The sequence below is a fragment of the Galleria mellonella genome, unplaced genomic scaffold (assembly GCF_026898425.1).
Source record: "Galleria mellonella isolate WM207_F2 unplaced genomic scaffold, CSIRO_AGI_GalMel_v1 utg537, whole genome shotgun sequence".
Taxonomy (NCBI): domain Eukaryota; kingdom Metazoa; phylum Arthropoda; class Insecta; order Lepidoptera; family Pyralidae; genus Galleria; species Galleria mellonella.
Window position 1 is genome coordinate 222,170 of NW_026442112.1, and position 21,905 is coordinate 244,074.

Consider the following 21,905-nt stretch of genomic DNA (forward strand, 5'->3'; position numbering starts at 1 on the left):
AGTTTGTTTTTTATCATTCATCTGATTAGCAGACAGCTGATTCTATAATATTATATTTATTTGGTAGATATATGGATTTCAGATTGACAAAAGGTTACCTTTTTCAATATAGTAAATATTAATGGTATCTTGCTGTGTACTAAATTGTACACAAATATTACAGTCGTTAAACTAATTGATTATGATAAGTAACTAATCTAACAATATTTACTACATTTTACTTTTATGTTATTAGTATATAAATAAATATATACTGTCGCTATCATAATCACTGTATATTAATAGAATAGAATAGAATAGAATAGAAATCATTTATTCAAATAAATCTAACAATATTTATTACATTTTTTTTAATTTACTCGTTTATGTCTCATCATTAGTATATAAATAATTTTATATATACTGTGTGAATACAAACCACCAATTAGCACTAATTCAATTAAATATCAAAAAGAAAAAAAAATTGTATATTAATATGTGTGTTAATGCTTAAAGCAACAGCGACATTAATTTTATCTAATAATATATAAATTATCAAAAACATACTTATTATATTTTCTACAAATTTGACTTAACAATACCTACAGATTCTTAGTTTATTTTTATTTCATATTATATAAATATGTGTGTTAGATAGACACACAATAATATATAAATTATCAAAAACATACTTATTATATTTTCTACAAAAGATTACAAATAGATTCTTAGTTTATTTTTATTATTATATTATAAATACACAACAATTACAAGAAATAATAAACACATAAGTTATATAAAACACAAAATAAATTTTTAGATATCTGAAGAAATAAGTATGCTAACTTGACAAATAAACAAATTAAGAAGATTACTTACTTACTCAAAAATCCTTTAGTTTTGTTTTAAAACTCGGCATAACATTTTATATTTTGTACAGAAACTGGTAAACTATTCCATAGCCGTACAGCTTGCATCGTGAACGATTTGTCGTAAAAACTAGAAAAATGTACTGAAGTTTTTAGCTGGAGGCCCTCAAAAGACTTTAGATTAAAAGAATTGATAGAATGCAGAAAATCAAATCGCTCCTGATAGCGAGGGGAAGAAGAGTTAGAAATGATATTGTTGAGCAGTGAAAGAATGTGAGTATTCCGGCTTACTTACATTCACGTATATACTTACATTGTTCTAAAATAAATAATCTATATATTCTATGAGTTCGTAGAAAAGCAATTATTGAATTTCTAACAATTTGTTCTTCTATATTGAAAGATTTTCATAAGCATAATATGATATACTGTGTTATAATGCTTATCTCAGATGTATAACTATTTTTATGGTGGTATAATATTCTTAGTATAAAAATAAGAAAACAAAACATATCTTTTTTTGTTTTTCTTACGCTCAAGAAAAAAGAGATATAAAAAGGAGGATGAAAGGAAATATTATGTTAATGACTGGTATCTTGAACAAGTCGTGTCAAAGAAGACTAACGTTTTGTTGTTCATATCTACACCATTCTTTATCTATGTTTATATCTTAATATTTTGTGTTTGCTTAGAAATAATATGTGATGTGTTATCCATATCCAAGTCATTCGTTACAAACATTATTATCAAACGTAAATATGCAAATAGCTTAAAATTTGTGAACAAAGGATCAAAACAGAGCGAATTTCCAAAAGGAGAAGGGGCGTTGCAGCATTATAAATGATCTTATATTTAAATATGATTGTGACTACCTAATGTTTTTGTTTTGATATAATTTAATAGATAAAAATATATTAACATCATTGCCTACACAAATATTCCTTATTTAATCTCGTGTCTAAAATGTGTGATAATATTTGATTTGATTAACATGGACACATGAAATTAATGTAAACTAGTTTTACTAGTCATAGACAATGGAGTCAATTGTGAAGTGTCTTTTCTCTATACCTATCTCTTAATCTAATGTTTTAATTTAATATTTACACTAAATTACTGTTTTACGAATCATCATATCATAATCTGCACACATACATTACATAGTCGCATCTTACGACACCCACGGGAAAGGAAGGGGTGGCCTATTCTATGCCGAGACCACACAACAATGGTTTAAATTAATATTTAGTCTAAATTACTCGTATATTCCGTACAGAGGATTTAAGTATTAATATTATTTAGGTTAATCAAGTTTAGTGGTCATATTTTTACTACTTTACTAAAATATTTGTTATTAATTTAGTAGAAATGTTAATTCACCGCTATAAAAAATATCCTATGTCTTTCTCCATTTCTAATATTAGATATATACCAATTTTCATGACGAATATGACGAACAGTTGAGCAACAAATAAATGGCTAATAGATAACAAACATACACAAGAGCAAATAATTTGCTAGCTAATATAATTAATCAAAATAATATATATATATATATATATATATATATATATATATATATATATATATATATATATATATATATATATATATATATATATATATATATATTATTTGTTTTTATTAGTTTAATTGCTAACAGGCTATATAAGAATGTAACTAGTAGAAATAAGGACTATTAATTACTTTAACAATTATTATTTCCATTACAAGGCTATTTTTTTACAATCAGCCTAAAGGTTATAAAAGGAAAATGAAATACTATCTACATATTTTCAATTTTATGATTCTCTGTTTAATAAAATGTGGTGGGTAGATTACTTTCGTAATAATATCTTGTTTCAATGTCAATTTTTTACTTCTTTTTAAGGAGAGCTGAGAAATAAAATTATATTTTAGATTATGGTTTGTTCCAAGATTTTTTTATACCACAAAGATGGCAAATAAGCATACAGCCCGTCTGATAGTTAATGTTCACTGTAGGTAGCCTATGGACGACTGCAACACTAGGAGTGTCACGTGCACGTTACCAACTTTGAAGAAACCTTAATATATCTAGTACTGTTAATGCATGACAATCTAATTAAGAATACATCCAGTAGATAATAATGGTAGACAGCAGAGATTAAGAAGTTGAGCTAATGACTCCATAGCCGGTAAATATTTTTAAGGCATTTTTATTCATAAAATTCATACATTTATAAACGTTTCTTTGTTGCAAATTTATTATAAATTTAATATGCCATATATAAGATCTTATTTGGAGTCTGGTTAAATTTTAAGTTCACATTTCTTACATAACAAATATATGAATAAAAAGTTAGAGGTTTGATAAAAATAATACTCTGTTAATAAATGGTTTTGATAATAAAATTTCCTTGATGTAACTTTTTATTATTTATTTAAGGGTAATATTTTGGTAATAAAGTATTTGCAGATTTGCTTAAAATTTTATTTATTTTGGTTTTATGTATTGTTTTCTTGTCTCTCTGCCGCGAGCAATAGCTAATTTTATTATATATATAGCAATAGCTAAAATTATAACTCTCCTTTCTGTTTCGCCGTAACAGTGAGATGAGTGAGATATATCCAAGCGCAGGAGATATTTGTACAAAAAACGTATTTGATTTTCACATTTGAAACATCTTGTCACTAATTATATAATGGAAATTAGAATTAAAATTAAGTTTATGTATGGGCAGGCATCTAGTCGAGACGCAGCCAATGTGACCCTCCAGTCCGCGGTGCTGGAGACAGGCGGCAGATACCGCTGCGAAGTGTCAGGGGAACGGCCGCTTTTCCTCACTGTGTCCGACCACGCGGACATGATCATTGTTGGTAAGTAAGCTGTAATATTTGGAGCATTTAGATGTATGTTTTATATGAAAGATTTTGTTCAATTAAAAAGTTAACTTTAATCGTAAAAAAAATGTATGAGACTATGAAAGTACGAGTAAATATTTTATCCGCAAAAGTAATTATCAAAATCAGCGTAGAATTAAATAGTGACATATAAACAGAAAATATAGTTGAACTGAAACTTTAAATTGGTATCAATAATACATAAAATGTCAATAACATTTTTATTTCCGTTAATTAAAGTTGAAAATGACCTGTATAACGTAGAAAAATCTGGGAAAAAGAACAACAAGCACAACTTAATAAAAAAAACTACCTTGACACTGTATGACTTAAGTATAGTTGCATAGCTGTCTATTGAACTTGATAATCGTTTACTTCGATAATTAACGAGACTGCAGTGAGCAATTAATCTTTAGCAGTTTCGCTTGGAAGTTTTAGAACTAAAAGCCAATATAATCGAAATCGATACCTCACATAGGTATTAAAATCGGATTATCAATACATAAAATGACGTCTCAATTGGAATTCATTTCGGTATTTCGATTTGCTAATTAGTAATATCAACTCTTATTCAAACTTGATTGTTCAAATTCGAATAATTTTTTTTTTGTTACTGCATATTATTTTTTACGGATTTATTTTCAAAAAGCTTGAATACTATACTTTTTTGCAAAGATATTTTAAAATGGAGGAAGTTCGTCTATGTTTATTTTCATGAATTTCGAATAGATTTTGATAATTCTTTTTTGATTGGTAAGCTTTACTTATTCCCGTGTTGATTCTATATTCATATATTTTCTATTATACTGTTCAAGAAATATTTTCAATTCATATAAGTACATGTCGTTATAATTTAAATAGCCTATATAAATAATATTAAAAATGATAGCAAAAATATTTGCAAAATGAATTTGAATAGTGCTTAACTGTACTGAATTATATTTACAAAACGTCGTAAATTAGTGTAAATTTACAGCATTGCCCGACCACGGACCAACGATAACAGGGTCGCGTCTGCGTTATCAAATTGGAGACAGGGTTCAAGTGAACTGCACATCGGGGAAGTCGCGACCGGCTACGCGGCTAGCTTGGTATATTAATGGTGAGCCGGCTCCCTCCCCGGCTGTTCTCCCCCCTACACACCAGATAACCGAGGATGGGCTAGAAATCACGAGCCTTGCGCTTGACTTTAAGGCCAAGCCAAAGCACTTTAGGAAAGGAGATCTTAAATTAAAAGTAAGTAACTTCGAAATCATTTTTATAAGTTTATTTTACATTACACTTAAAGAACCGATAATTTGTTATATTGTTATTTAACAATAAATATAGTTAAATTAGTAATCTTTATAATATCCATTAATAGGTACCGACTTTAAACGTATCCTAGTTTGTTATAAAATATACTTATATTTTAAAACAAAATGTAATTTTAGAAAAAGTTGTTAATATTAACCATATGTTATATAGTTATATATAAATCTGCCTTTTCACTCTCATTTATCATTGTAAATATATCAGTGCAGGCAGGGTTCCCATTCCATTGTCATCTATTAAAAAAATAGAGAATTTTGTTAGCACTGAGACTATTAGTATTCTTACTTCCCAGCACTAAGAATTATATGCTATTTATTATACAGAAATTTTGTAATACCAATTTTCGAGAACCCTATTCCGTAACTAAAACATCTAATTTATATAAAGTTCTAGCCTTTAAATATTGGAATATGTAGATTTTTTAAATATTTTGATGATATTGATTACGTTGACAAACTCAAAAGTTTGGAGGTAAAGCTCTTATCAATATATGAGTATGTTTTTTGCTTGTTCTGAAAGTTTGCAACTTTGGTATTTACAAACTTTCTTCCTCGAAGTATCTCTGTATTATATTATAACATATTAGGGCCGTATTTTTGGGGAACACTGTCTATATACTGTATTATATGCAAATTGTTTAGTATCTTTTTGTTTGAGTATCGTACATTGCGGGTCATATTCTTTAATCAAGACTTTATCAATCTTGGTGTAAGATAAAATATAGAAAAAGATTGATCTATATTAACACAATATTAATATAAATAGTATGATATTGGCCGTGTGTACCGGCATAGAATAGGCCACCCCTTTCTTTTCCATGAGTGTCGTAAGAGGCGACTAAGGGAACTTAATGGTCGGGGGATTGGCAAAAGCGTCTTTCTTAAAAAGCGTGGCAAATACTGGCAAAACTCCTCTTATTGGGAAGGTTCAGCTGTGAACAGTTAACGCCTGAAAATATATCACAGTATTAACTTATAATTAACTGACAGCTGTGCTTATATTCAACAGAGGAATAATATTATTTTTTAATATAATTGGACTAAAATACACTCGATACATTATTTTTAATTAGTATTCGTTTGAATTACTGTTTACATTGTGTTCACGTCGATTTTGTGAAGGTGTACAGCAACCAAAAATGCTTAACGTGTATCTTTAAAGTAGTAAAATATAAATTAAGTTTCAATATAACCTAAAACTTTTTGTTTGGCAGTGTTTGGCTACAATAGCAACGGTATATTGGCGAAGTAATGAGGAGAGTGTACAGGGGGAGCGCTTGAAAGGATACGCAAGATCCCGAGAGCTCAGTGAAGGTACCTCCCGTGCGGACCGGGTGCAGGCCGCGGTCAAGCCCGGTGGTTCCTCCACTGGACTCAGTGTCGCTTCACGTCTAGTTCTCTTGTGTACTTTGATCTTATACATGTTACCGACATGACTTCTTAATAATACAGTTTGTGATATGGTTCTATGAGTGTTAAAAGTTGTGATGGTTATATACTTTTGTTGTGATTGTGAAGTTCCAGGATTGAAACACGGTGAAAACTATTTGAATGAATATTTTAACATTTTGCTGGTTTTTATCTGCGCTTTTTGAATCGAGAATCCATTCCACATTAAGTCTTAAGTATCAAATGATCCATTTGTTATAATAACATTTAATTACTTATTACTAAACTTACCATTATTACCGAGGTACTTTAAAATTACAGATATAAACAGAGCTGGTGTTTATAATATTGTATATGTAATGCGTAATTTGCATATAATGTTGTTAAGGTTATATCAAATTATAGTTGTAAATTGTAGCTAAGTTTAAAATAAGATTATAATAATAAACAAAATGATTTATAAAAGCAAAACTTTAAATAGGAAAGGTGAAATCGAATGTCTTAAGATGCTTATTACAAGATTGTCTTGTAAATATTGTATTAATAAGATTATTCATTTATTTGGAAGCTGAGTAAAATTTAGAGCACTTATACATTGAATATGTAGCTATTGCTTCAAAGTTAGGTATTTATTTAGTAATTTATTTGGGCGTAATCTATAATTTATTTTGAGACTTGCCACAAAAAAGGGTTATTTATATAAATACAATACGCTAATTATTTCATATGGGTACAGGACAGTATTATAATTGTTCTTAGAACACAAAACATTACACCCAAAGAAATTTTTAAGAAATGTAACTTTAACAATATTATAACATATCATTTATATACAAGTTATATTCTTTACATGTATATGAGGCCGTGAATGTCACATTTTCTATAAAAATATATTTATATGTGCCATCAATTGTAATATAATTATAATGCTAATTTGTTTTCTATTGTTTAAATTATTTTTATTAAAATATGACCTCATTTATGTCCAAAGACGTATTGTTTACCAAAGTGCCGAAATTAATAATAGGTACATTTAATACAGTGACAAGGTTAGGTACTTGAATTTTTACCAATATAATCTAAATATTATTGCATTATTGAACTGTATGTTTACAGGACAAAAAAAAAATACAATCTAAAATTCAGTGACGGTATAAGTGCTAAAGTATAAAACACATCTTTCTAATTTATAAAAAAATCTCCGCGGTCAAATGTTGTAGTGAGATTTATTTTATTATTTTCATTTTTTGCATAATAATATATTCATGTTGAATGCCTATAGCGTTAGGTCACCCTTTTATATCACTTTTTATAAATAATAATACAATGTCATTTGTTTAAACAAACTATAATACAAGAACGGCGTTAATGACTTTTTAACGTAAAAGCAGATATAAGCAAATGGGAATTGTTTTAACATTAAGTAAACCATGGTTATATAATATATCATTAAAAAATATATATAATACTGTGTTATGTAAACCGGGGCATAGTAACCAAAGAATAATTGGCACAAGCCCTGTTAAGTTCGGAGCCATACTCATTTACCTACACGAGCACTTATTTGAATTTTCCACCAAAATTCGAGTTGATGGAGCAACTATTCCATTTTATGTATTAATAATTCAAGTCTTATGTATTATACCTCCAAAATGAAAAATAATTTTATTACGTTTACTTCTGTAAAGAATTCAGAACCTGACAAGTAACATATAATGTTACATATGCAAAATATACAAAAGTTTGTGAAATATTAAGAGTATTGTATGCATAATATATCAATAAACAGTCGGGCATATTATACCTTATAGGTTATGGATACTAATCGAATACCTATTACTATACTTACATGTTTTTTATATATTTTATGTTAATATATTTCTATTTACTATCTTTCTTCCGTATTTAATTTAATTTATCAAATATGATTTCCTTAGTTTATTTACTCTAATCTTCTTTGTTTTTGAGAAGATTAAATTAAATAGTAGAAAAAAATAATTCTTTAGTCTCCAGAAGTGGCAATGGATGATTGAACCATAGGTGTCACAGTATATTAAGTGCCATCCACGGTGCTAGTCATGTCTATATACGATGGATATCACTATTTACTAAGTAAGCCATTATAAGATGCATATTTTTTGTCTAATTTTGTTTGGACTATAAACAATTGTACAATTAATATTACAAAATTTATAAATCTCGAGTATATATAATCCTAGTTATACAAAATGTCAATATATATTTATATATGTATATTAATAAGGAATGTATTATGTATTTAAGTATGCGTAACACATATCATTATATTACAATAACTCCTGTCAAAATACGATAATGCCTCTATGTTTAAGTAAGCGTAGTATAAAGTGATAGGAGTTATAATTATTTTGTGTTGTGTAAATAACAGCATTGAAGAATTCTTTATTATAATTACCCAAATTATTCACGTCTCTGAAATTTGTTAATGAATAAACATATTTTATAATAGCAAAGTCATGTTTTTATCACTTTCTTTAAAATTAATAATTTATGTGAAAAAAGATACAAATTACTCCATTAAAAGTTTATTATATTACAATAAATTCTGTTTTATGAAGAAATTTATTAATTCCTTGGTTAATTATTATGTTTGTAAAACGTTTTAGCTGAGGTAAAAGCACACAATAAGTGACAGTTTAGTTTAGAAACTGTTCAACACTCGAGTGTTAAAAATGTTTTAAAAATATTACTCTTTATTTAATTTTATCTTCTTTCTATAAAAAAATAACAATGAAATGAGACATACTTAAATTTTAACAAAGCTCCGTCGCTACGAACTGATGGACGGACAGTATCTATTTTTGCATTGTCGCGTCGTTGAATAGTTCACTATATAATATAGTGATAGTAAAAATACTTTAGAAAAATTCATTATTTTCATTAATTAAATCATTTAAAAGTACCTTTTTATATACTTAGTGTATTTAAGTTTTTTACAAAAATAAAAGTGTATAGACATGCAGATTAGTACTCACGTATTGTTATCTAAAATTATTTTTTGTCTATTTTATATATAATATATTTATCATGTAGTAAGTATAAAAAGATTATAACTTTAATTGTGGATCCTATGAGTAGTTATAGCTTCTTATAATGTTGTATTAAACAATTACATATATTCATGTAAAATTTTCAAAGACAGGTCTTTATTCACCTTATGATTACTTTCAGGTTTTGTAATAAGACTTTGAATATCAATATCTATCAACAGAAAAAATGCTGGCTTAGATTATTGATTCCAAATTTAAAAAAAAAATATTGTAAAACTATTTCTTATTTTAAAAATTTTATTATAGTAAACATATGCAAATATACATTAGATAACTGGCTGTACGAGCGACGTGGTTACGTGAGAGCAAAGTGATTCCAGAGGCACTATAGGCATGTAGAGTTTGTGTAAATTTCTTGTAAATAGATTAAAACTCTTCACACAAATAGACAGATATCTTTAACTATAAAGAGAAATTAAATTACAGCTGAATAACCAATAAAATAAAAAGTAAAGCAAAAATCAAATTCTATAATTTTAATTTTAATAAATTATTCATTACATAAGTTTATACTAGATATGTTATGTGTATTACTCAGGATAACCCCGTACGAATTTTAAAGCTCGAACGCCAGTAGTTTTGTCTGTTCTCTGATCGCAATCACTTAGGATTCTTATTTGTACCGACTTGTGTAAGTATATAGTAATCTATAACAAAATGCAAATAGATTTACCGCCTTTTAAATTTTTCATGTACAATGTAATAATCAATGTTTTGTTTTTTTTTTGTAAAATATGGTAATTATTATACAATAAATTTAAATATCGTAAGGAAATGTATTATATTTATTTGCTACTCAATTTTTTCATCACTGTTACAAATTAGGAAAAAGTGAAAAACCAAAAGTGAAATTCCAACAAAAAAATTGCTGAAAAAAATATTATGTATAAATCCTAGTCAAAATTATTGTTACCCAATTACTGTATTATGGCTATATAGTAATTTTATTTGAATTATATTATTGCATACCATTTAATTTAGAATTGTTAAGTTTATTATATCTATTAAATACCGGTCAAATACCAAATTTTATTTGTACTTATTACGTATTTCTTCATTTAGTATAAACTATTAGTTAAATTTGTATAATTAATAAAACATTAAAGTTTTGTATGGTATTTGGTTATGTAAAACATTTTTTTTTTACTGAATTATAACAACAACAACTAAATAACTAAAACAGTTTGAACTAATAGACTTCATTGTACACTCCGTAAGTAAATAGGTACATTGTAATCGTTTCTATTGCACGAATTATTGAATTGTTTCTATTTATTACTGTATTTATTAGCTAATTAACTTAATTTCAAATATTATAATACAAGCTTGACTACTAAGTTGTAGTAAATAATATTTTTTCGATTAAAATAAATCTTTAAATATTTTAAATTTTAATAAAACAGTTGGTATAATAATGATTATAAATAAATTATAAATTTATTAGAATATTTTAGAAGATTCTTCAAATATGGCATTTATAATAAATTATTTGAACTTTATCTTACCGTGTTAAAGGAAGTATTGCGATTGTATAGTTTTTATAGTAATGGGTAAATGCGTTCGTTTGTCTTTGTCACATTGTACATAAAGTCTATCATATATTCTCTCTTTTAGTGATAAAGTTCAAAAGTGGTTACTCAAGAACAACGACTTTAATAATTCTTCTTATGTGTTTCTATATCTCTATATATGACTATATCTATTCTGTTATAATAGTATTATAGTATGTACCTAATCTATAGTTAGTAATTTCTTTTATCAATTTTGTATATATATATATATATATATATAGATTATTTAATCGAAAATATATTCTGACACGAAACCATAATGATGTTTACAGTTAGTATTCATGAAACTGAATTTTACCCAAGGAATATAGTTTAAAACTGAAAATAAGTTATAAAACTTTCTTATAAACCGCGATCGATTTATTATAAATTATTAATTTAGTATGATATAGTAGCTATCACCAAGTTTCTGGTTGATCCTACCTTATCCAACTAATCTTGTATGTATTATACATATTATATCAACTACACACGGCAACGTGTGATCCTTGGTAATTTAAAGTTATGCACAAGTTTGTTTTCGGAAACAAATAGAAGTCCAACATGCTTTCGACTAGGCTACAGTCAATTTGTATAATAGGTATTAATATAATAAATAAAATGGTTGGGTTTAAATTATGAAAAATTACGCTGTAATATTATTGGTTGACTGATTATATATAATTATGTAATATATACACATGCGTTCTTAGTAAAGTATTGAGAAATAAAATTCTTAAATTGAGTTTTAGTAAAATACCGATCTAAAATAAAATTGGTCAGATACGAGTTGAATTGAGTCGAGGCTGGCGTCGCCGCTATACGTATCTATCAGGCACACAATCCTACATGCCGAGTTGTTGAGATATAGCGCTGTGACGGACGGACGGACGAACAAAGTCACATCATAAAAGTCCTTTCTGCCTTTTTGGTACGAAATCCTAAAAAAGTAGGTTTTTCAATTTAATAAAAAAAAATTAAGTTTTATTTATTTATACTTTATTGCACTATTTATAAAATTAATTAAAACAGTTAATTTTAATGAGAACTGATACAAAAGGCGGCCTTAAGTTGGTATTTTACTAAACTTTATTTTGCCAAAAATTTTGAGTTGGGTCGATATTATAGTATCGTTCATAATTTATTGTGAGCCTCTTTCCTAATATGAGCTAATCTCTGAGAGTTCTATCCTATTATGAGCTAATTATCTAGACGCGATGTTTAGTGGCAAGTAAAGATTCTTATCATTTTTAGATAGGCAGTCATATTTTATAAATCTATTTTGAGAACAAATACACAATAACTGTCTCATGTCTGCAAATTAGTTCATTTTTAACTAGATAATTTCAGATTAGACTAAAAAATTATTTGATAATCTGGTTTAAATTTCCAACTTGCTTTTATTACGTGAGATTATCTCATTGATTATGTTGTTTAAATTATTTTATGTAGTTTTAAGTTATTTTATGTAGTACCTACAAGGTCATTTAGACAAAATAATCATGAACATCATTATCGGCACTTTTGGTAAATTATTTTTTAAGATCATTATACAGTTTATGGTCTTTAATTAATGTAAATGTATATAGATATTCATATAAATAAAACTAAAAGAAATTATATTGTGACGAAGTTAAAGTTGGTATTAGATAATAATTCATCTGAGGTTAGAACACTTTTTCTATAACCGCTTCTTGCTCACAATGTAGGCAAACCCATATTTTTGTAAGACAACATAATCAAGAGTTATTAATGCAATATACAATGTTCACAGTTTAAATCCAACATCCTATAAATTATTGTTCTAATATTTCATTCACTGTCGAGACGAAAATTCTAATAAAATATTAAATCACTTCGATGAATTTCAGAGACATATAGTATACATATTTTATACAACGAAGAACTTAAATAAATGACCCTAAAGTCAATTATCTAAGAAACTAATGAAAATGCATCACAGTGCGTAATATTATTTTTAAACTTATGCTTTATATTTATATATATATATATATATATATATATATATATATATATATATATATATATATATATATATATATATATATATATATATATATATATATATATGTATATGTATATTTATATGAACTTATTATGTTTGTCGTTTCCGATAATAGTTTTGTTTTTATTCAAAAGCGCCGTAAGCCCTGAAGAAGGCTTCCGAATGCAGTGGAAATAATTATCGGAAACAATAAAGATATTAAGTCTATAAAATTACTGTTCATGTTTGTAGATGACAGTTACCTCTTTTTTACGGTTTAACGAGATGTAATACAAAAGGCGTTATAGTGAATGTAGCCCAAAATTCTCCAAACATAATAGATATTATTTAACCATAATTATATATGTATTGATACTAACGTTATCCAGCTTCCTAACGTTATCGTTATCGTATAATAAGTTGGGAAAATTTTTGGTGTCAGTAAGATTTGAATTCACGACCGTAGAGATTATGAATCAGTCAGGATGGTAAAGTATGGAATGTAGTATGTACATTATAATTCCGCTATTTGACAGTAAAAAATAAACCTGAAGGTCTGAATTATCTAAATTTGAAAAGACCTCGTGTATTATGCAAAATGTTTTTACTTATTTTTGATGTTTGGACTAATTAAGAGCTGGTTTTCTTTTGATGTTCTTTAGAAATAACATTATTTTTACTTAATTACATACGTGATACATTCTATAATTATAAGGCATGAATATACTATAATTATCGAGTCTGACTTCAAAATATTTATGAGTAATTACTATTTTATAGATATTTCGATATAAAAAAACTATGCAGTTAAAATTGTTGCTTATTGTTATGAAGTATTTATAGTTAAGTATTAATATGTAAATAATGGGTAAATTGTGTAGCTCAAAATAAAAATAAACTTATGTGATCTACATACACGTAATGTTGTCACTTTTATTTTCTGTTCATGAACCCACTAGAATATGTTACTAATATACCACCCATTTCCTAATTCCTTTCAAAAAACGTCGTTATAATATTACTACATAAATAACAAGGTTTATGATGGAGCGGCGTTTGGAGGGTGTTTTTTTATAAACATTTTCACAAACGTTTCTACATCATTATCATATCAGCCTTTAACTGTCCACTGCAGGACATAAGCCTTCCCTTTGAGAAGTTTTGTCAGTAGTTGCCACGCTTGGCAGGCAGATTGGCAACCGCAGTCAGGCTTTAGAGATGTTTTAAGAGGGACGCTGTTGCCCATCTCTCGTCCGCCCTTAGTCGGCTTTTACGACACCCATGGGAAAAGAAAGGGTGGTCTATTCTAGACCAGGACCACACGACCAGTCTCTTGTTTACGGGATAATAAAACAATAGTACTGTTCTATAATCCATTTCAGAGTGCTAATAATGAACACCGAAACTAAACAGATGAAAGCGTCGGCTGCAGAAATTGGAAACAGTCTGTCGTGGAGGCTGCAAAACACTAAACGCGATAGTTATAGCGCGGTAAAATTATATATTTTCATAAAGCACCGAGAAAATATAAAGAATTGTAGAGTGGGATTTTGTTTAATAATATCATAGAATACAGGTGTATATGATGTATATATATTTTTTTATGTAGACTATACTGGTTCTTTTTCTTAGGAGCCAGTTATATTTCGTAGGACTCCAGTGTGTATTTCAACCGTAATATTTGGTCAATAGGTGTCCAATATTATGAATATAATAATTATCTAAAGCTTAGATTATATTAAGATTAGATTCTATGTCTACGATCTGAAGTAATATTAGACAAGGGTATATAAATTTGTGGAGGATAAAAATATCTTAGCGGCTTCACCAGTCTGCATGGCATAAAATGGATTTACAAGTATAGGTAATAGAACCTATATCAATTTATGGAGCTTGCATTTTCATTTTTACTAATATCACAATATAAGTAATAATATTATTTCATAGTATCAAATATTACATATGTGAAAGTGAGTTTGTTTGTTACCATTTGATGAATTAATAGATAAAATAATCATCATGAAATTTGGTATTCTCATACTTGGGATGCAATAAGATATAGTCTATTTATGATATCTTCGTGACTTACGCGACTAAAGTCGCGTGTTCAAAAATTAATATTACTTTGACTAACTTTTATTCACTTTTCCATTCCAACGTAAGTAAATAAGCTTTTAATGAAAATGACGTCCATGGTATTATGATATATCTACAGGCGAGTTTCTACGCCTTATTTATATAAACTATCATAGATAAATATTTATATTCCGCGATTTTGCTTGCGTGATTCAGAGCAGCAACATTTATAATTACTGCTACTATACTTACAATTGCAATTGTTGTCTGAAGCTGCCTGAATATCAAATAATCGATATCTTTAAGGCAGTAAGCTACATTATAAGTATTTTACCATATTCTAGAGGAATGAGCATGAAGGAGACGATAGAGAGGAAATGTCCATTCATTAGTAAGTTCTTAAAAAAATACATTATACCTTAAAGATATACATGGTAATAAAAAAAAAAAAAGAATTGGCGAATTTATCGTGTATCATATACATATATACATATACAAAATCCTTGTTTGATAATCTCATTGAAATCGGTTAATATATACTGAACTTCATGTATTCCGAGTTTTCTCTTTAATTAATTTTTAAAGTAGAACATAAATATTAAGTATTACAGCCCTATCGTACCTTGAACATTGTTCAATTGAATTTCATTAATGATCAAAATTTGGTGTTTTGTTCCATGGTACCGTTATTAATGTCTACCGTGAAAGATACCTACCTGCCATTTAGTAATTACAACGAAGAGAGATGAAAATAATGGAAGTTACAATTTCACGATAAAACTTTTAATGATAAATAATTGGGAAAGGAATGGAATAAGATTCCATAATAAATTACGTTATGGAATTCTTAATCCTTTCCTTATAAATGAGTCAATTTTGTCATTTCAAATTCCATTTATTACATAATACCAATTTTATAAATCAGAAAGTTTATCCCAGGAACAAAATTACAAATACAACTAAGACATATTTTAATGAGCCGTAAGATAAATCATAGATAATAATTATTTATTTATAAAAGACATACCAACAATATGCTCACAACAATTAAGCAGACAATATACAATGTTATAAGTTAGTAAAAGTGAAAAACTACTATTCAAAAATGCTTAAAACTAAGTTTACCTGAACAAAAACATATCACTACCAAGCTTAAGGCCATATGAACACATCAATTAAAGGTGTATACAGCTCTCACAGATAAGCGTCAATGTATACTAAGTAACAATTATACAATTAGAGAAGACTGAATTACCAATTCATATTATTAATAAGCCTAGTAAACTGCACTAAAGAAATTTATAATTATAATTATTCAATTACAATTATAATTATTTATATAAAAAAATAATTACTATTTACAAGTGTTTTTGTTTTAAAATATATCAAGGAGTATCTACATGAAAACAATGTTAAAATGATACTAAAATATAAAACTATGAAACAAATGTTAAAAATAATTCATTTCTGACTCACAAACTATAATAAGACTTACAATATCTCATATGTATGACCAAATTAAGTCCCACTATTGGACATTGATTTCTCTTTACAAGACATTTTAATATTGCATTAATTTCTGTAGATATAACAATCTCACGCTTTTACTTTCGAGGTAAAAAATACATCTGCAGAAGAAAGCGGAGTCATAACATCGTTGCATTAGTCTACTCGTAACCACGGTTGGTGGAACCTGAACGAAACGTCGACATAACCCAGGTAATTTTTATCATAATTTACCTATATTATAGTGTTAACACCAGTCTCTTAAAAATCATAAACCATCCAATGCGAAAGTCTAAAATTTAATATTTATATGCTCCAACTTGAGAAATAAGTTAGTTTTCATTCCGATAAGAAAAAAAAAACTCGTTAGGTAGCATAAGGTTACAAAATAATGTTTGCCGGGTCAGCTCGTACTATATATACATCTAATGAGAATGTTGAAGTGATAATGCAATTCATTCATTTAATTGCAATCCATTGAATGCTATTGGGTTCCGAGCGTAGAAACAGAGTTGATTGGAGATTATCCCATATACAATATTTTATTTTTATTTTGACAGTGTATGAACATTGGCCATTATCTAGATATTAAAGCAAAAACTTTGTACCCCTTTTTACAAAAATTACGCGGATGGACAAGTATGAAATTTGGCACACTTATAGTTTATATAAAGAAAGAGGGCAGAATGCTAATATTTTTTCAAAAATTATGCATTAAAATACATTAAATTAATAAAAAAACATTACACACACTACCATGTATTTGACACATGCACGCATATATACTCTTTTGTTTATTGTTTAAGTCTATCATGTCAAATTAATAATAGATTAATATTATTTGTCTCTTAGAATAAGGAATTACACAGGAGTGATAAAATTGTCAGTTAATTCATAGCAGGCAAGTGTGTAGAAAATGTTATACGGTTGTACGAGTATAACCCTACCAAATTCAGATACAACTTGCTTGCATACTTTCTGCATAAACTGTGTCGAATATATAATCCAGTAATGTAAAATTGGTTATTGACAAATAATTAACATATCAAACATTTTCTATACAGTAGCCTGCTATGAATTGAGAAAAAATAGCAACTGATGATGTATCTTTCGTCATCTTTTTACTGCATAAGATTTTTTATTTGCATAAGAAGAAAGGAGGCAACCATATGATTTACAGTTATTATTTTATAATTCCTTTTACGTAATTCCTTGTTTTTAGGTTTGTCTTTCATATTATTTGTCTATAGTCTTATTGAATGTCAAATATAACCATATTAAAGTCATTTATTACAATACATGTTATAGTAGACTTTGGACCACGGAGCGACCACTAGTATTTATTAATAGCTGCCTCCCCCTTGCCTTGTCTACACTAGAATATTATATATAAAAAAATTGCTTAATGTAAGAGCGTATTTTTATTGTTAGTTGCATTTTATCCTTAATTTAAGTAGGCATAGGTATCTTTTTAATTAATTCCACAGATAAAATTAATTAATCATAATAAAATATTGTTTGGAAGAAACGAAAATATCTGACAGTGGGAGAATATATTTAATTAAACATTTTTATGTAAATGCCATTTCATTTGGAAACTTCCGATAACATCATCTTTCCAGTGTCACTGAGCAGTGGTTCGTGCCGACCTTTTAATATTGGGGATTACGTTCCTATAAAGTTTTAATAAAATGCTTATTATCAACGACAATAATTATTAATTTTCAATAATTTAGTATATGTTGAATAACACGATGATTGTATGTAACATGATACATGTTATATACAGTGGGTACTTTGAATATATCTATGTGTATAAAATAAGCAGTACAAATTTATTTTATTATTATATAGTATATTAAATTTATGTATTACTAAAGTAACCTAAAATCTGTACAGAAAAGAATATCCTCCTTATATAATATCCACATAATACCAGGTGAGCAGGTGACTATAAGGATTGCGATTCCATATTCCAGCATTATGGCAAATAGGCAGAATATAACAGGATTTTCAATTGATTACAAGAGATGAGGTTCTTAATTTGATGATATATTTTGTATGTAAATCTGAAACAATTTTCATGATTCTTGTTTAAATTGATAGGATTTACTCCCATCTTCAGTTTTTAGTATAAATTCCAAGTCTCTCGATTAATGAGCAAGTTTTATAAATATTTCTCTACGTAAAAATATGTCCATGGTGATATCTATTTCATGTAAATACAAACTGATACTTAATATTTCATGAGTTTTTCTTATTGTTAATTTCTTAATAAGATATGTAATTTCTGTACTGTGCCCTGGCCTTGGCAAAACGAGTCAGGAAAAACGAGATGGGCCCGAACAGCCATGAATAGAAATGAGGATAATTATCTACAGGGTGAAACTGGACTGTTTTACATAGCTTTATTTCAACCGCAACAAATTGAATACCATACCTACCTATATAATTAACTGCAAACTCAATTAGAGAGAACAATTAATGTATTTCTTAGTATTCCTTCTTTATAAAGAAGCGCAATTAGATAAAACATTTTGAGATAACTTTATAATAATAAATGTTACGAGTGATATATCGATATATAACTTCTAATAAACGATATAATCCTTGCAACTGTGTATGAGAGAATTTTTGCCAGTCATTTAAATACTTTCCTTTTTTAATAATACCTACATATACTAAGATAAGAAAATTATACTTATAGAAATAGACTTATATTTACAAATATTTATTATTAGCTTGCTAGTTCGTATGTGTGAATTTTAGAATAGAAAAAATCAATGAAATGGAACACTTTTAAATATGGTTGCAAATTATAACATACACCAGTTGTTACGTTACACCTTCAGATATACAATTGGGAAATCAGCATTCAATTTTGCGTAGTAGATTTTTCGAATTTTTTATGCCACTGAGGTTGCAAATAAGCATGCGGGCCACCTGATGGTAAGTGATAACCGTAGCCTATGAATACATACAATGCTAGGGGCATTTCGCGTGTGTAGCCGAGCGTGAAGAAACCTCTTTATCCATTTTTTGTAGAACCTCTTGGAAAAACTGGAAGTGCCGGAATAAAGATACAAATACACAGACAGTCAAAATTTCTAAAAATTATTGTTTTGGCTCCTATTGCTCTTAGTATTGCTATTAGTATTTCCCAAATACAGACATTGTATAGTAAAATAGCAAGATTAGTATAATAAGATAAGGGCGAGCATCGAATTTGCAACCGATAAGATACTTTGTTACTTCAGTCTTTTTAATTATTAGTAATTATACCTCTTCTCTCTTTTTTTAATTTAATCATTCTTTTAGTAACATGGTAATTTTTCATAATATGTCTTTACAATAGTATATTTAAAACTTACATTAATTTTTAAAATAACGGAAAACAACAAATATATAAAGTTAGTTAGTTACATTCCCGTTGCTTAGTTATATCAAGTTAATCAGTCACAGAAAATTTTGACATGTACATTACTGCAGCGGCAACTGAGGTATTGATGGACTAACATGCAAATGTGGGCAGAGGCGTAGCCGAGGCACATATACGTGAGTCCATCAATGCCTAGTTGTGGCCAGGGCTTGTATAGTACTTTTCTCAAACAATGCGCGAAAATCAAAAACACAATTTTACTTTTTAAGTTCAATGACGAATAACGAACAATAATAATTTTTCACGCGCCATAATGTTCCTTTGTTTTTTTGCCAATAAATAGCTTTCTATTTGCAAGCCAGTTCGAAATTTAAATAAAACCTTTTATTAGTTACCTCCTTGGTAGGCATGTTTCGAAGTAAAAGGTCATTTCATTTTTAAATTACAGGATAGATATGAATTTACTTAGTAATTTATCTGGCCGCAAAACACGACAGATATGGATTTTCATACAACTTTTGCTGGCCGCTGCCCGCATGTATCTGGCCAGTACAGCAATTTTGATTTATCTCGAAGAAGATTTTTAAAATAATGCTCACATTTCCAAACATGTTTGAGAAAAATAAATAAATGATACTTACAATGTTTACATAACATCCTCGATGTAGTATTATTGACGTATTAGCTCAATTTATAAGAGAAACAACGAAAATATACAGACTTAAAACAATATTAAAATAGAAAAATCGATACCTAAAAATTAATATTAAATTTTGTCATTGTCTATTCTTGAATTATTATAGAAAAGTATAAAATATCTATAAGTAAGTATACTTTAAAGTTTAAATACACCTGCATTTAACAGAGGTGTAATTAACTAGGTTCCTACTGACTGGAAATTCAAAGATATCATTTTCAATTTTAATCCATCTCTTTAAATAAACTTTGTAGAACTTTAAAACAACTTTGTCCGACAATTGTACTGCCTGCTAGTTTATTCAAAGTATACTAATTTGGCAGGATATATTATTATTGACATTGATTTTTATTAATAAACTCTTATATTAAAATGCTTAGAAACTAGTAGAATATCTATCTGCTAGTTACCTAGTGATTTAGAACCAGAATGTATTAGAGACGAAGTGACAGTAATAAGCTAATAGAGATTGATTGATGGGCACTTAATTTTTGCCAATTTCAATTTTAGACCAATTCTCAGATCCATTATGGTTATAAAAACTGCAAAAAGTTATGTTGATTTTCCAGATTATTAATTAAAATATTGATTTGATCGAGTGACTGTGATTACTCTATATGGCATTAAAAGAGTTAAAATTAATTAGGTACGTGGTATACCATTTAAACGCTATGAACGTTTTGCCTCGTTAAATGGCAAAATAACATGTTTGTATCTCATTGTTATACACAGTAACCTCACGATATAGGCTGAAAATAAGCAGTGCTCTAATTACGAGCGAATGATCGTTTTTCCCTTACTTTAGTTTTTGTTTAGTATAAACGAAGTATAACGTTCAAGAGTACTCAGGAGCGATCTTTTGTAGCAGCAAATAGCCGTGAGTAGTTTTATATGAAGTTTTAGTCTAAATTGATTCACTTTATAAGTGTTATATAGGTCTATTTATAAAAAAATATTATTTCTTATACGTGCTGTAACTTTGTACACGATTGTTAAGCGAGATCATTACTAATTGTGAAAACTGATTACCAAATTGATTTTACTTTATATATATATATATATATATATATATATATATATATATATATATATATATATATATATATATATATATATATATATATATATATATATATATATATATATACTAAAATTCAAAATTTGAAATTA

General features: G+C 27.6%; 1 protein-coding gene across 2 annotated transcripts in view; it reads left to right on the forward strand.

Annotated features, from left to right (window-relative positions):
- LOC113516391 (uncharacterized) overlaps window positions 1-10,297 on the forward strand; it is a 135,677-nt gene extending 125,380 nt beyond the window's left edge. For both annotated transcript variants that reach the window (XM_052898758.1, XM_052898759.1), the window contains exons 4-6: window positions 3,572-3,707; window positions 4,708-4,967; window positions 6,259-10,297. In XM_052898758.1, coding sequence (XP_052754718.1) covers window positions 3,572-3,707; window positions 4,708-4,967; window positions 6,259-6,480 — 618 coding nt within the window. In that variant the 3' untranslated portion in view covers window positions 6,481-10,297. The remainder of the gene's footprint in view (window positions 1-3,571; window positions 3,708-4,707; window positions 4,968-6,258) is intronic.
- Window positions 10,298-21,905: the final 11,608 nt, after the last annotated feature.